This window comes from Fonsecaea nubica (genome assembly GCF_001646965.1).
Source record: "Fonsecaea nubica strain CBS 269.64 chromosome Unknown Scaff27, whole genome shotgun sequence".
Classification (NCBI taxonomy): Eukaryota; Fungi; Ascomycota; class Eurotiomycetes; order Chaetothyriales; family Herpotrichiellaceae; genus Fonsecaea; species Fonsecaea nubica.
The window spans coordinates 200,732-214,870 of NW_019173700.1; the positions used below are offsets into that span (position 1 = coordinate 200,732).

The 14,139-nt window shown below is 52.7% G+C and overlaps 6 protein-coding genes across 6 annotated transcripts; 5 read left to right on the top strand and 1 right to left on the bottom strand.

The window, feature by feature from the left end:
• Positions 1–374: 374 nt before the first annotated feature.
• AYO20_04946 (hypothetical protein) lies at positions 375–1,597 on the top strand (the record flags this gene model as incomplete). Its single annotated transcript, XM_022643240.1, has 5 exons — positions 375–562; positions 630–781; positions 845–931; positions 998–1,366; positions 1,422–1,597. 5 exons carry the CDS (start codon positions 375–377, stop codon positions 1,595–1,597), a joined length of 972 nt encoding a protein of 323 aa, XP_022500808.1.
• A 627-nt stretch (positions 1,598–2,224) lies between these two features.
• Positions 2,225–3,372, top strand: AYO20_04947 (hypothetical protein; the record flags this gene model as incomplete). The annotated part of the gene is made up of 3 exons (XM_022643241.1): positions 2,225–2,358; positions 2,433–2,849; positions 2,913–3,372. 3 exons carry the CDS (start codon positions 2,225–2,227, stop codon positions 3,370–3,372), a joined length of 1,011 nt encoding a protein of 336 aa, XP_022500809.1.
• Positions 3,373–3,521: 149 nt separating this feature from the next.
• Positions 3,522–5,347, bottom strand: AYO20_04948 (hypothetical protein; the record flags this gene model as incomplete). Its single annotated transcript, XM_022643242.1, has 4 exons — positions 3,522–3,869; positions 3,931–4,642; positions 4,697–4,943; positions 5,032–5,347. The coding sequence occupies 4 exons, from the start codon at positions 5,345–5,347 to the stop codon at positions 3,522–3,524; spliced, it is 1,623 nt and encodes a 540-aa protein (XP_022500810.1).
• Positions 5,348–5,870: 523 nt separating this feature from the next.
• On the top strand, positions 5,871–7,461 carry AYO20_04949 (hypothetical protein; the record flags this gene model as incomplete). Its single annotated transcript, XM_022643243.1, has 4 exons — positions 5,871–6,197; positions 6,250–6,761; positions 6,811–7,138; positions 7,258–7,461. 4 exons carry the CDS (start codon positions 5,871–5,873, stop codon positions 7,459–7,461), a joined length of 1,371 nt encoding a protein of 456 aa, XP_022500811.1.
• Positions 7,462–8,330: 869 nt separating this feature from the next.
• AYO20_04950 (hypothetical protein) lies at positions 8,331–10,148 on the top strand (the record flags this gene model as incomplete). The annotated part of the gene is made up of 4 exons (XM_022643244.1): positions 8,331–8,679; positions 8,744–9,378; positions 9,486–9,607; positions 9,680–10,148. 4 exons carry the CDS (start codon positions 8,331–8,333, stop codon positions 10,146–10,148), a joined length of 1,575 nt encoding a protein of 524 aa, XP_022500812.1.
• Positions 10,149–12,572: 2,424 nt separating this feature from the next.
• Positions 12,573–13,506, top strand: AYO20_04951 (hypothetical protein; the record flags this gene model as incomplete). Its single annotated transcript, XM_022643245.1, has 2 exons — positions 12,573–12,715; positions 12,765–13,506. The coding sequence occupies 2 exons, from the start codon at positions 12,573–12,575 to the stop codon at positions 13,504–13,506; spliced, it is 885 nt and encodes a 294-aa protein (XP_022500813.1).
• Positions 13,507–14,139: the final 633 nt, after the last annotated feature.

Below are 14,139 nucleotides of genomic sequence, written 5' to 3' on the forward strand. Positions count from 1 at the left end.
CTTGCATAGCGTGTGCATGGTGTGCCCTTAGATGCATCCGCGGGAGCGGGCACCTGTGGGGAAATAAGTGTCTTACTCTCTGGGTGCGAGTCAGACTGATCCACCCGGTCACGGGTGTCTGTGAGTGCCTATGGGTGCCCATGGGTACCCATGGGGCGGGGCGTCAAAGAATCGAGCGAGTTGCATATTGTTATCAGCGTCAGGGCTTCCTGACATCCCTGCTCGTGGACATCGCCAACGCGCGACTCGCCGCCCAGGAATTGGTCGCCATGCAGGAATTCATAAGCGGAACAGTAGAAGGCCGGGAGGATTGGGAGTCTGTGAACTTGTGAAGACTTCGGTTGCCGCCCATCTCGCGCTCTTGCCGGCTCGCCATGTCTGAGGTCAAGCTGCCGTCGTGGAAAGATCTGCCAGCCGTAGAGGGCATGCCACATGGCTGCGCTTGGGGCCTGTTCGACAAGGATGGCGTTCGAGACGAGATAGGTACATTGAATCTCCTTACACCCGAAGCGGTGATCAAAGCCCGAGAAGAGATCCAAACCGGCAAGAGTGTCGTTCTCAAGTACGTCGAGGTACCTCTGATGTGGTAGGGCTGAAGCCTGATGACCGCCCTCTGTTGACTCGCATAGTTGGCCAATTGACCACGTTCATGAGCCGGGATTCGACCGCATCAAGCCGACCATTAACATCACCGACTGGCGGGCCAAAGGGTCTCCCTGGTATTCATACGACGATGAGATTAGCATTAACACTCAGTCGGGGAGTCAATGGGATGGTCTAAGTATTCCACCCACGGAATCACCACCCTTGTCAATGCAGTGAAGCTCACACATGCCCTTGCCAGGACACTGGGGCCATAGCGGGACGGGATTGTACTATAATCGCATACACCATGACGAGCTCTTGAACACAAACCGTATTGGGATTGACCGTAAGTGACACCTGGGACCTGTTTTGACTTTTATCCAGCCTTGTATTTTGACCTCGTCCTCGCAAGACTGGAGCAAGCGCGGAGGCATTGTCGGTAGAGGCGTGCTCCTCGACTATGTTGCCTATGCGGCTCGCCACAACATTACGTATGATGCCATGACCCGGCACCGTATTACCCTGGACGTTTTGAAGGACATCGCCAAAGAAGAAAACGTGGTCTTGCGCCCCGGGGATATCTTGCTTGTCAGGTCGGGCTGGATCAAATGGTACAACGAACACTCCCCGGAAGAGCGGATCGCCAAGGTCAAGAACGGCTCCGAGTACGTGGGAGTCGATGGTTCAGAGGAGGTCGTCGAGTGGATTTGGAACTCTCATTTTGCAGCTGTTGGTGGTGATGCCATTGGCTTTGAAGCGTGGCCACCACAGCTACCATGGTGTAAGTCCAACTCGGCGACTCCTCACTCTTTCCCGCGCTGACTCTCTTGTATCAGGTCTTCACGACTTCATTCTTGCACTCTGGGGTATGCCACTGGGGGAGTTGTGGGATTTGGAGGCGTTGGCGGCCGAGTGTGAGAGGCAGCAAAGATGGAGTTTCTTCATCACCAGCTCTCCACTGAACACACCAGGAGGGATTGCGAGCCCTCCGAATGCGATAGCCGTGTTCTAGGAGGATGGATGGAGGAGGTCTATAGGCTGAACCTAGGCCGTAGCTAAAGCAAGAAAGTAATTTCTCTTCAACCAGTATTGTTTGAGAACCCTTGTTTGGTGCCTTATTGTGGGACGTTCCTTTTAGGGGCCAAGGAGGGGCAGGAAAGTTTGACAGTGACAGCCTCGTGACCCCCATCTGGGGTACCTTCAAGTACCTCCGAGCAATTAATAACTAACTCCAGGCCATCCCTGACGCCCTGGGCGCCCCAAGGAACCTGCCGAGTCGCAAGTATCCTCTCGTACCACGGGCCGCACGGGGAAACAAGAAAACCGTCGCTCCAAGAGTGGGTTCGCCTGAAGCTATGGAAACCGAAATCCGTTTCTCTGGGATTCTTGTTTTTTTTCGAAACCCTAAAAAGTCAGCGCGCCACGAGTCAGGCAGTCTATCTCGTTCAGCCTAGGTTCATGAAAGCCCCTCACGGAACGCCACACGAACGATGAAGCACGCAGATACCGAGGAATCTGGTCATCAAAAGGTCACCAGGTCAGGATGAAGAGGTGGAATTTCTAATATCCTCGGACAATTGACAATTATCCTTTCGCCCGGGACAAAGGCGTCAAGTCTTTCGTCGTCCACTAGGTCACCATGTCGACAGTCACAACGCCCAAGAGGCGCCTGGAACAGCTCAGCGGGCAGATTGCGCAACCTCCAATCATCGATGAAGGGACATACAAAGGAATGCCCCGGGTTGCCCGAAGGGCTGGAGATTCAGTAGGACAGTGAGTTCCAGAGGCTGAAACCCCCCCTCCAACCCCCCTGCCGTACCTCGTTACGAGTATTCGTACTCGTACAGCCCCCCTGGTCGAGAGAGATGGGGAACGGGTCTGACGAAAGAGGAATATGCCAGACGCACTCAGGGCAAAGTGGTCATTATCACGGGGTGCAACTCGCCCCTGGGTATGGGCCGAGCAACGGCGCACCAGTTTGCCAGGAATGGTGCCCGGGCAGTCTACATCTGTGACTACATGGACGATTACCTGAACCTGCACGTGGAGGAGATGAATGAACTCTACCCCAAGGTCGCCGTCCATGCGCGAAAGTTTGACGCAGGAGACGAGGCCGGGGTCAAGGCCGTTGTGGCCCACGCTCTCGAGACGTACGGACGACTGGACGTGTTCTTTGCCAACGCCGCAAACTCGGGCACGTGGAAGGAAGTGTGGGACATCGAGGTCGAGGAATTTGAGCGGACAATAAGGACGAACTTGACCAGGTAGGTCTCGCGCCACGTGCTGCTCCCATATCTGATCGCAGACATGAACATGATGGGCCACAGTGTCTTCCTAGCCATCAAACACGCCGGCCCTGCCATGCAGGTGACCAGCAAAGACAAGCCCTACTCGAGTGGTTCGATCATTGCCACCTCTTCAACGGCCGGTCTCCGCTCGAACGGCGGCAGCACAGATTACAGCGCCGCGAAGAGCGCGGTGGTGAATCTCGTGCAGACGGCCTGTTTCCAGTACGCGGGACGCAATATCAGATGCAACGCCATTGCGCCGGGCATGACGCACTCTGGTATGACGGAGCCCGTCTTCTATGGTCCAGCCCGAGAGAGAGGCACGCTTCACAAGGTTGGGCAGCTGTGTCCTCTTCGACGCGGCGCCGTGGCCGACGAGATTGCGAGGGTCGCGCTATTCCTGGGCTCGGATGAAGCCAGCTATGTCAATGGCCAGGTATGGGCCGTGGACGGTGGGTTGAGCTCTGGCCTGCCCTACAAGTTGGGCAGTATGGCATAGCTGATCATTATCACAACGCTATAAACGATGACCAAATACAAGCCAAGTAACCCGTGAAATATATCCTGCTCTGACGAAAACCCATCACATTTTCTGGCGCACTCCTGCCCTAAAGTAGAACCCCCCTTTGGACTCGCGGTTCGTGTTCATCAAAGCTTCGGTCTCGACGTGGACAGCGTCATCGAGTCCCGCTTCGCCCATTCCTTCATGACTTTCCGCTGAATCTTGCCGCTCGGCAGACGAGGGACCTCAGGGATGAACGCCACGCCTCCGACAAGACGCTTGTGCTTCGACACACGGGGGTTCAGCCACTCCTGGACCTCCTTCTCGGTGACTTTCCCGCGAGATTCTTCCTTCAGTGCCACGTAAGCCCGGGGCCATTCGCCGTCGTCAAAGGTGACGCCGACCACACCCGCATCGGCAATGTCGGGATGCTCTATCAAGGCGGCCTCGATTTCTGCCGGCGACACTTGAAGGGCCTGCACCTTGATCAATTCCTGTTCGCGGTCAAGTTAGCTGATGGGTGTGATAAAAGTCGATTATCGTCGTGTATAATACCTTCTTCCGATCCACGATCGACATCCATCCGTCATCGCTCATCACGAGAATATCACCGCTCTTCAACCATCCAGTCACAGGGTCAAAAGTGTCGACCGTCGCCTGTGGGTTTCTCCAGTATCCGAGACAGACCTGTGGGCCCCGAACGTAGAGCTCACCCGCCTCCCCTATATTTGCCTCTCTGCCATCGTCTGTGATGATCTTGACCTCGGTATTGGGCATAACAACTCCCACAGAGCCAGTCCGGTGCTTCTCGTAGTACGGGACGCCAGACACGGCACACGTTGTCTCAGTCATGCCCCATCCCTGCGTGATCCGAACATTGAACTTCTTTGACACATTGGCTTCCAGCTCCCGTGAAACAGGCGCGGCACCGCACAGGATCTCCTTGACACTGCTCAGGTCGTAGTTTGCCGTCTCTGGTCTCTTGTCTAACATGATTAGGATCGGGGGAACGGTCTGGAGGCGGGTGATCTTGTGGTCCTGGATGATGCGAAGGTACTCGACAAACTCGAATTTGCTGATGATGAGCATGGGGATGTGGTTGATTGTCGCCATGAGCATGCCATAACACTGTCCATAGGCGTGGTAGAGAGGTAGGAATCCCGCCCATTTCTCCGAGGGTTCGAAGTCGTAGAGAGAATTGATCTGCTTGACATTGGAGACGACGTTGAAATGAGATACGCAGACGCCCTTGGGCAGGCCGGTGGTGCTGAGAATCTCGTGAGCTTCAATATGCAGACTGGGTCAGGGTCAATTCACATACCCGGACGAGAAGTTGATTGCCGCAGTGGTCTGGACTGCCTCTTCACCCGGGAGTTTCCTCCATTGCCACCGCTCTCCCTGCTCGGGAGTCCCGAGAATGACCCTCCAATCCGGAAGACCATCGATGGTTCCTGTCTCACGGTCCGAGAAGACATACAGTCTCATGCCCGGAACAGCTGCTTTGGCGGCGGCAGCCTTCGCGGTCGATATCAAGGTGGGATGGACAAGCAGAACCTTGGGCTGCAAGACTGTGATTTGATATTCCAGTTCTGACCACGATCCATGAGCTTCATGTTTCATTTGGACAAGCCATAGCTTTTCACAAGCTCTACCCACCTTTGGCAGTGAACGTTGGGTTTGCTCCGGAGAATGCAGCACCAATGCCCACCACTCCGAAATACGATACTGGGACCATGATATGATTGGGCGTGAAGAGCAAGCATCTATCTTCGAACCGAACGCCTAACTGCTCGAGACCATAACCAAACCGCTTGGCCAAAGCCAGGGCACTCTTTGGAGAGTTCCAATGCGATGTGTCCGCAGCATCGATCCAGAGAGGCTTATCCGACACAGGTCGATCGGCGGGGAACAGAAAATCCAAGATGCTGCATTTCTGCAGGGTCAGAGGCGCGATCTTCGAGGCGTGAGGCATCTTTGGCGCAAGCAAGCAACGAGAAAGAAACAAGGATCAACGTCTATCACCCGCTTCAGCACGAACACATTTGGGGGAACGAGCATGAAGGTCTATATCAAGAGGCACATGCCCGGGAGCCCATGTCGACCCGTCTAGCACGCGCTGTTGCCGTCGGGGACGCACCAATAGCCGATGCGACATGGATCGATTGCCAGCAGTAGAGATACAGACTGCGCGTAGTGCCCCGATCAAGCAGCTAGAGGCACAAACACGAACGACGTCGACTGCATCGAGGTCGCGGTCACTCTCCGGAGCCCGGAGCGAGGGCTCCGGATTGGAGACCATCTCCACAACTGAGCAAGTGTAATGGCACAGCTGCTTTACCTCGGCCTTCCATTCTAGGAGACTCGCAGGACTCGTGTCAGGCTATCCGCGGGCTTGCAGCGTTGGTTCAAAACTGCCAACAACAGCCTCATGCTATGTGGATTCTGACTCTCACAACTGTCAAGGAGTCTCGTACAGCAATACGGAATCCCACACCATGGCCACCATCCCAGATCACCCGTCTCTTGCTCGGATCCCGCCAGGATACCGGACAAAGCTGAGCCCCAAAGCAGTCGATATCATTGCCAAAGTATACGATTGGGTTGAAAATGAGTGCATTCCGGCAGACCACATTGTCAAGGCGCAACTGGAGGAGAACCGGTGGGCGATGCCGCCCTACATCAAGGAACTGAGAAAGAAGGCAAAGGCACAAGGCTTGTTCAATCTCTTCCTACCGAACCACTTCAAGGAAAGCCCCGGACTCACGATTCTGGAGTATTCGTGCTGCTGTGAACTTCTTGGCCGAGTTTACTGGGCTCCAATGGTAGGGATCAAGGCGTTCGAGGGATCAGGATGGGTACTGACAGGGTGTCCAGACACTCAACTGCCATGCGCCAGACACCGGCAACATTGAGCTTTTGGCCAAATACTGCACGGAAGAGCAGAAGAAGAAATGGATGCAGCCTCTCTTGGACGGAGAGTGTTTGTCTGCCTATTCGATGACAGAACCTGATGTTGCTGCCTCGGACGCAACGAACATTTCGTGCCGTATTCGACGGGAAGGTAACGAGTACGTGATCAACGGTCGCAAGCTGTATGGGAACTGGATTGGAAATGAGGATGTCAAGTTCTACATCCTAATGGGGTGCTCTGATCCAGACAATCCGGATCCCTGGAAGCGCCACTCGACCGTGATTGTGCCCAGGGACACTCCAGGACTGAAGGCAGTCCGGTACATGACAATCATGGGCTATGACTGCGCCCCAGAGGGGCATGGTGAGTATGTGTATGAGAATGTGAGGATCCCCGCGGAAAATATCATCTTGGGAGAAGGGCGAGCATTCGAAATCGCTCAAGGTCGACTTGGGCCGGGGAGAATACACCATTGGTGAGTTGGCCTCCAAGTGCATGCTGCCTTCAAACTAATGCTATCGAAGCATGCGCCTGCTTGGTCAAGCTGAGCGCGCATATGAACATGCACTCATCAGAGCTACGGATGTAAGAAAGAAGCCCCGGGGTAAATTGATTGGTGAGTTCGACAGCAATATCGAGCGGCTTGCCGACATGCGCATGGAGATCGACGCTCTTCGCCTGGTTGTTCTGAACGCCGCAGAGACCATGGATCTCATGGGCAACGTCGCAGGAAGATACGCCATTGCCCAGGCGAAGATCATGGTGCCTCTAGGCGTGACCAAGATTGTGGATGAGTGCATGCAAATGTTCGCTGGACAAGGACTCACGCAGCACACATTCCTCCCTGAAGCTGTAAGGCCACCCTCCCCTCTCTCTTGTCTAGAATGGGCGATTCGCCCCCTCATACCCTCCAACAACACATGACACACTTGGCGAGGAGCGGTCTCGACTCGAGCTAACCGTTTGGGCAGTGGACGTACGCCAGATTCGCTCGGATTGCAGATGGGCCAGATGCTGCTCACAAGCACCAAGTTGGGCGAGATCAGCTGAAGACTGCGGCTGAAGTCAGGTCGAAACATCTCGGGTACAAGAACAGATACCATGAATTGGCAAAGGAGTGGGGAGTGCCTGCGACAGAACGCTTTGAGTATGTTGCGCGGATCGAGAAGTTGTAACCTAAGTGCCACAGAAGCACCAGCAGCACCAGCCACCCGCCAGCCAGAACGGCTGGGGGCACTACTAGGTAGTCGTGGTGTCATTCATTGTGCCACTCACCCGTCAACGCCTGGACCAGTGAGCAACGTCACGTAGGGTGTCAACTACTGCTAGAGGCAATTGACTACCTACCAATGTACCTACCAAGAGAGAAATCCAGACTGAAAACTGAATGTAAAAGCCCCCAGAAGAAAACCTCCCTGTGAGCGTGGTGCAGCCGTTGACGCCCTCACCAACACCCCTGGAATGGCGCCTATAAGCCTCCCTATAAGGATGCCCACACTCATCACTATCTGGGTCCTTATCACCACCCCCACCTCCACCACAGTGCCCCGAAACGGCCCTCCCAAACGCCTCCTGCAAGGCACCCAATAATTGCCTCGCTGCGTCCCTAGGTAACCGGGATCAACACTGTTCAAATGATCTGTTGTGTCTCGTACAACGGTCCTCCTTCGTAGTCTAATACCATTCTGACTAGTCGCCTCATTCCGAAAGAGTCGAGCCGCAGGTTTCGCCCCGTTGAGAAATTTCGCTTGCTTTCGCAGGGGGGCTTTTGTAACGTCGCTTTGGGTTTAGGTGACACCTGGGCGAGGTGAGGGAGTTTTGATGGGGATCCGTGATGGAGGGTCAAGATGGTCATGATGGCATGTGCCGAGGGTTACGAGCCAAGCCTTGACCGCCCCGCGTCCTTCTTCCGACTTCTCCAGAATTCCCCCCGTGTGCTAAATCCTAGCTTCATCTAGTATCCCATTGTCAGGACGCTCTCACCATTGAGATATCAGAAGAGACAGCATTCTTCTCAATATAGCCTCAGCCAGTGATGGAGACCATGGCCAGCGAGATCCTGCTGCCCATGCAGCTGTCGACGGGTCCGCCGCTATCAGTCCGCAAGCCCAAGCAGATCAGCGACAAACGACGTGACAAGAAACGAGTCGCCGACCGACACTGCCAGCGCCAGGCCCGAGCCCGCACGAAGAACAAAATCGCCGAGTTAGAGTCTCTGGTAGCACATCTGACGAGCCAGTCCGGCAATGAAATCTGCAGAGAGCTGAGGGAGCAGCTTGAGAGCGCGCGCACTGAATGTCGGTCACTCAAACGCAAACTCGCGACGATATATTCCCTGGCTCAGATCAACCTGGAGGAAGAGTCGGATGGGCGTCACGACGTGGAGGGGAAGGGTAGGTTGCAGCCAGCAGCAGCTTTAGGGGATATTGACCAGACAACTAACAAAAAGCTCACCAGAACGCACCGACTCCTCCCCATCTTTTACACTGTTCAACCAGCCTAGATCACCTCCGGTGGCCGTGGACGACCTCCAGGTAGAATCCAGCACCGACGCTGGCCGTCAATCGCGTGGACCTGCGTGCAACGTCCACGGTGAGGCTGAATTCGGCTTTGCCCTCGATGATAGCCTCAATTTAAACTTTCCGGATGCCATGTTCGATGAGCAAACTTTCAATCCGATGGGGTTAGGGCCAACACCACTTGAGATGGATGGAATGTCCGGCCCCCACAGCTGTAACACAATCACTACGACCGCAACCGCCACCACTTCCATGCCTCTTTCGTTCCCCGAAAGTGGGTCCTCGTGCACGTGCTCACACCATATTCATCCACACAAGCAGTCAAACATGTGGGCGTTTGTGAGCGAGACGTTGATGGATTGGAAGACGCACAACTGGCCTAAGCTTCAGAATGACGACACTACCGCCGACGATATCGCCGTGCGCGCTGTTATCGAAGGCTGGACTGAACCTAGCCTGGTCAATTTGACTGCTTCGTGGCGCATTTTACGGGAAGTCGACGAGAAAGTATGGGCCAACTCCCGCGACGTCGATCGCCTGGCCGTCCTCTGCATTATGAATTTACTGCTCCAGGTATGGCTGTCGCCCCACAATGTGGTTACAGGTGTATCTGACTTCAGAATACAGTGCCACCTCAATCCTTCAGAGAAAAATCGGTCCAACCTACCTGCGTGGTATAGGCCAAGGTAACACTCATCCCCGCTTCGACCTCTTTCTACTTGCTGGTAGCGACGACGCTGATCAACAACAGACCGTCGCAAGTGGCTCAGAAACATGCATATGCCATCGACTTCTTCGTATGGTAGGTGAAGACCGAGCCAACCCCTTCAAGTCTTCCTCCCGTACCAGCATGGTCTGATCTCTTGTCTCATAGGCCGGGAATTCGTGAGCGATTTGTCTATCACTACCACAAATACTGTTCGAACAGGTTCTGGGCACTCTTGGCTCAACACTTCCGCTTTGTGTGGCCGTACGATCTCCGCGATTGTTATGTTCACAATCGATCGACGAATAGATATCAGTTGTCAGACTTATTCCGGCGTCATCTGAATGACCTCACATCCTTCACCTTTGACAAAGACATGTTTGGCAACTACCCGGAATTCGACTGCGACATACCAAAGTACATGAAAATTCCGACAAGTCTGACTTTAAAGCAGCTAGGCAACGAACCACATAGGCGGAGGTACAATGAGATACCAGGAAACCAGAAACTGATAGGATTTGCTCCTATGCCTGCCACCATCCCTCCAGGGCAGTGGTTTGTGCCTCCCGACGACATGACGAAAAGTGTTGGCCCCGTACTGTGGGGCCAGCCACTGCAGATGAATCAATTTCTATAGGGCCAGAATGCATAGGGCGTGGGATAGCGAATGTGGTCGTCTGGGGTAAAGCGCGGTATGGGAATTTGACCTCAAGTTGACGCAACTCACGGCGTTTGCCGCGATAACTTGGGCTGATGATAATGTACGGCCCGAAAAGCGCTTCGAGGTAGCTTCGAGAAGCAGCCTTTATTGTATTCAATGCAATCTTCGACCTTTTGATCTACACGAGTGACTGGTGTATTAACCACAGACCTCACGGTATTCGCTACACAGAACGTCCAGGTACTTCGCTAACGTCGAAACAGACTCTGTCCCTACTTTGAAAGCAATCTCTCTCAAACATGTTTGCTGGAGGCCTCTCATACATGAGATATTGGGAGCCGTTCACTTTGTTATGCTCTTGACCTCTTCATACACCCTATGGTTCATTTCTACTTATTTCCTGCCGCACTTCACTTCTCCCCTCGCCAAGGTTCAGTTGAGACCCAACTTGTTTCTCAAGAACACGAGTGGAAGGCTCACATCAATCGTTAACTTCGCTCACATTTCACCTTTCTTTCCTTACACCACCGCGAAATTGGCAGGCATCAGAAAGTGCGAGATTTGTCCTCGAGTCAACAGCCACACGTGTTGATCCGCCTCAAGACTCAGACGAAGAGGTAAGCTAAAATTTCTCTCAGGATGCAGTGCTCGAAAGGTGAGTTGTATTAACGCCATGATCGATCACAGGATCGAGAATTCAAGAGACTGGGAGCAGAGAGGGTGGGACACTGGACGAAGACTTTGAGGTCGATAAGTGAGTCCTTATTCTACTCGCTTTTTGAGGCCGCTAAGTTTTCCAGCATATACACAAGCCCGGTCGTCAAGGTGGTTGTTGGATCGCTAACCCAAGAGTTTTACGTCCACAAGAGGCGCATGGCCGAAGTGAGCCCCTTCTTCAAAGCTTGCCTCTCGGCGGGGATGATGGAACAGCAAAACAACGAGCTCATCCTCCCAGACGATACATGTAGGGCTTTCAGATTCCTGGTCGATTGGATATATAACCGCAGTGTCCCAGCCATCCGCAACGAAAAGGATGCGATGCCAGCCGTTCAGGCATGGACACTTGGTGACAAGTATTACATACTAAAGTTCAGAATGCTCTTTCTGATCAGCTTCAAAGCTTTTGGGCATGGGATCTAGTTTACCCTCGCACCTTGTTATGGCTGGTCGAGAATAGCGCCCATGTGACCGCTCTCCGACAACTTGTTTGCGATTATCTATCCTATGGCCTGGTACATTCGTCCTCGATGTACAGATATGCTTGTGACGAGGACGAAGTGGAGTCTGCGAGTGCCTACAGTTATGCGAGGGCGCTCAAGGACTTGCTAGCCAATCCCGAGATCGGCCTCAAGTTGTTCTGGACTACAAACAATCTGAAAGTAGGAGGAACAGATCCAAAAGACTTTGGTTGGTGCTATTACCACGTTCATGTCGAAGGCCAGACTTGTGTGTAGTAAAGACCAAAGAAAAAGTCAATATGTTGAAAAGAGGTCGGATTATGAACCAGCTTCGTAACCAGGACCGTGCGCAAGCTTCGAAGTCCGCTGAAGTGAGAAGAAGCTGAATAGCATGGACCTGGGACCTAGGGACTCAAATAATCCGGTTGAATATGGCTAAAACGAGTACTGATGTTTACGGAAGGGGCTCGGTGACATGTCAGGGAGCGAACCCAATGACATGCATCACATATCGGACTATGACGGACAAGAACACCACGGCAACTGTGCTTGTCTACTCGTTGATAGCTGGATTTCCTCTCTAGAAAGCGGGATGTCATTCCCCCATTCATTCCACTGTGACAGACTCCCAATTCCCAGACAGACCTCCCGTAGGCACCACCACACAATGCACGATGGAGTATATTGCAGACTAGTCTTGTTTAGGACTAGCTCACCACCCCCCTTGTCTATTGTGTTTGGTTAAAGTCCTTGCACTTCAACATTTCCTTTCTTTGAAGTGTTGAAAGTATCGAGTACCGAGTTCACAAGAGAGAGGGAGGAAGGGAAAGAGAGAGAATACATATATATACACCATATGTACATGCAGCACTTGCAATATAGCTGAATCCTCTCCGCAGGTCACTCCCTTGCTCGCTGCCAATCTGTTTTACAAACGATGTGAGTGGGTTGAGGGTGGTTGAATTGGGATGAGCTGCGACGATTGATGAGGCAGTGAATGTTGAATCGACAGTGAATACATTGAGTGAAGCGCGCGGTGAAGAATGCCGCTCTTGACTATTTTACGAGGTACCTGGGTCGTGGCTTCCTCAAGTTTTCCACCTCCTTGAGTACTAGATTCATATCATCCTCCTCCTCCTCCTCCTTCTTCTTTCTTCTTCTTCTTATCCCACTCTCAACCCAGTTTCGCCTACAATATTCCAGTCTTGGCTGTGCCGCTGTCATGGATATGGACGACACAGACTCTCCCTCTATTCAGGGCCAGGCTTCCTCTTCCGCCATCATGGAGACACACGACTCAGACGCACTCTCTACTCAAGGCCAGGCTTCCTCGACAGTGACTTTGGGCGGAGGTGAAATACAAAAGTCAGTTGCAGCTCGCAAATCCTTTTTGACAGTCCTAACTCAAGCACAGCTTTACCACCTCCCCTATCATCACGATATCAGTCGGCAAGGAGAAGACAACGTTCAGAATCCACAAGGACAGATTGACTGCAGACTCCGTGTTCTTCAACAAAATGTTGGCTTCTGGTATGTCCGAGTCGCAGACAAACGAAATTTCCTTGCCAGAAGATAGCCCCAAAATCTTCGGTGAATTTGCGGTCTGGATTTATCAACGCGCAGTCAAGCATCACTCGCATGACAACCATCTCATGATCATGAAATGCTGGATACTGGGAGACAAATACGGCGTTCCCCAGTGGCAGGATCAGCTCATCGAAGATCTCGCAGGGCTCTGGCGTGAGCCATTTCGTTTCCGCTTCGACGATCTTTCTTGGGTGTTGGAGAGTGTGCGCCATGGAAGTGCGCTTTTCAGATTCGTCATGGACTCCTTTGTGTGGGAGTTGAGAGATTTTGCGGATGAGTACTTTGCGAACGGGAATGTGGCAGAAGAAGTCAGTCAGGTGTTCTCGAGGCACGACTTTCCCCTGTCAGCTTTCCTCGTCTCTATATTCCCGCTCAACGGACACTTCAACCGACCTTCCAATCGGATCGACCCTTACTTTGTCCGCAATGAAGGAAAATTTGTCCCGTTACATCCTCAGAAATTCCGTGAGAAAGTGGCCAAGTCTCCGTGGACTGTAACAGCAAACTTTCCGAAAAGTTTCTCGACCATGAGGATGCTTGGTGAGACTGAGGAGAATGTATATGAATGATCGGGCCAGATATATCCAACGAGGAAGATGAAATACAAACCCAAAGGTACGGATTGACAAGGTGGAGCTCTAGCAATCAAATGCACAAGCAGGATTCATATTCATAGACCGTGGATGCAGAGGATAGCACAGGTTGAGCGGGAAGGTCCTACCACGGAATGCAAGCCCAGGCTTGGGACAATGGTTGATGATATGTTTTGCCGTGGTATTAAAAGGCGCCTGACTGTGATGGACAAGTGAATTTGAACCTCAACACACCTGATACAGCACAAAGTATGCCTCCTCCACGTCTCTAACCGCAACAGCAAGTGTTGCTTCTGCTCTTGGTGTGAAGTGAACGACGAGTAACCAACAATAACACGGATTCACCATGGATGTCTAGGGTTTATGAGGACAACAAGACAATGCAGCATCGCAGTTTCGCATGAACCACGGCAGTAACATAACCAGAACCCATACCACTGTCTCTGCCGGGTATGTGCAGTGCAGTAATGAAGTTAGACGGACTTGTTTGCGACAGATATACACCGTGAAAAGAGGCGCAGGCAATGACCCGATCTCTCTTCCGTCACAATTTCATTCCCAAACAAGAATTACACCTTTTGGTGATATACTGACCCTGGTATCTTCCAA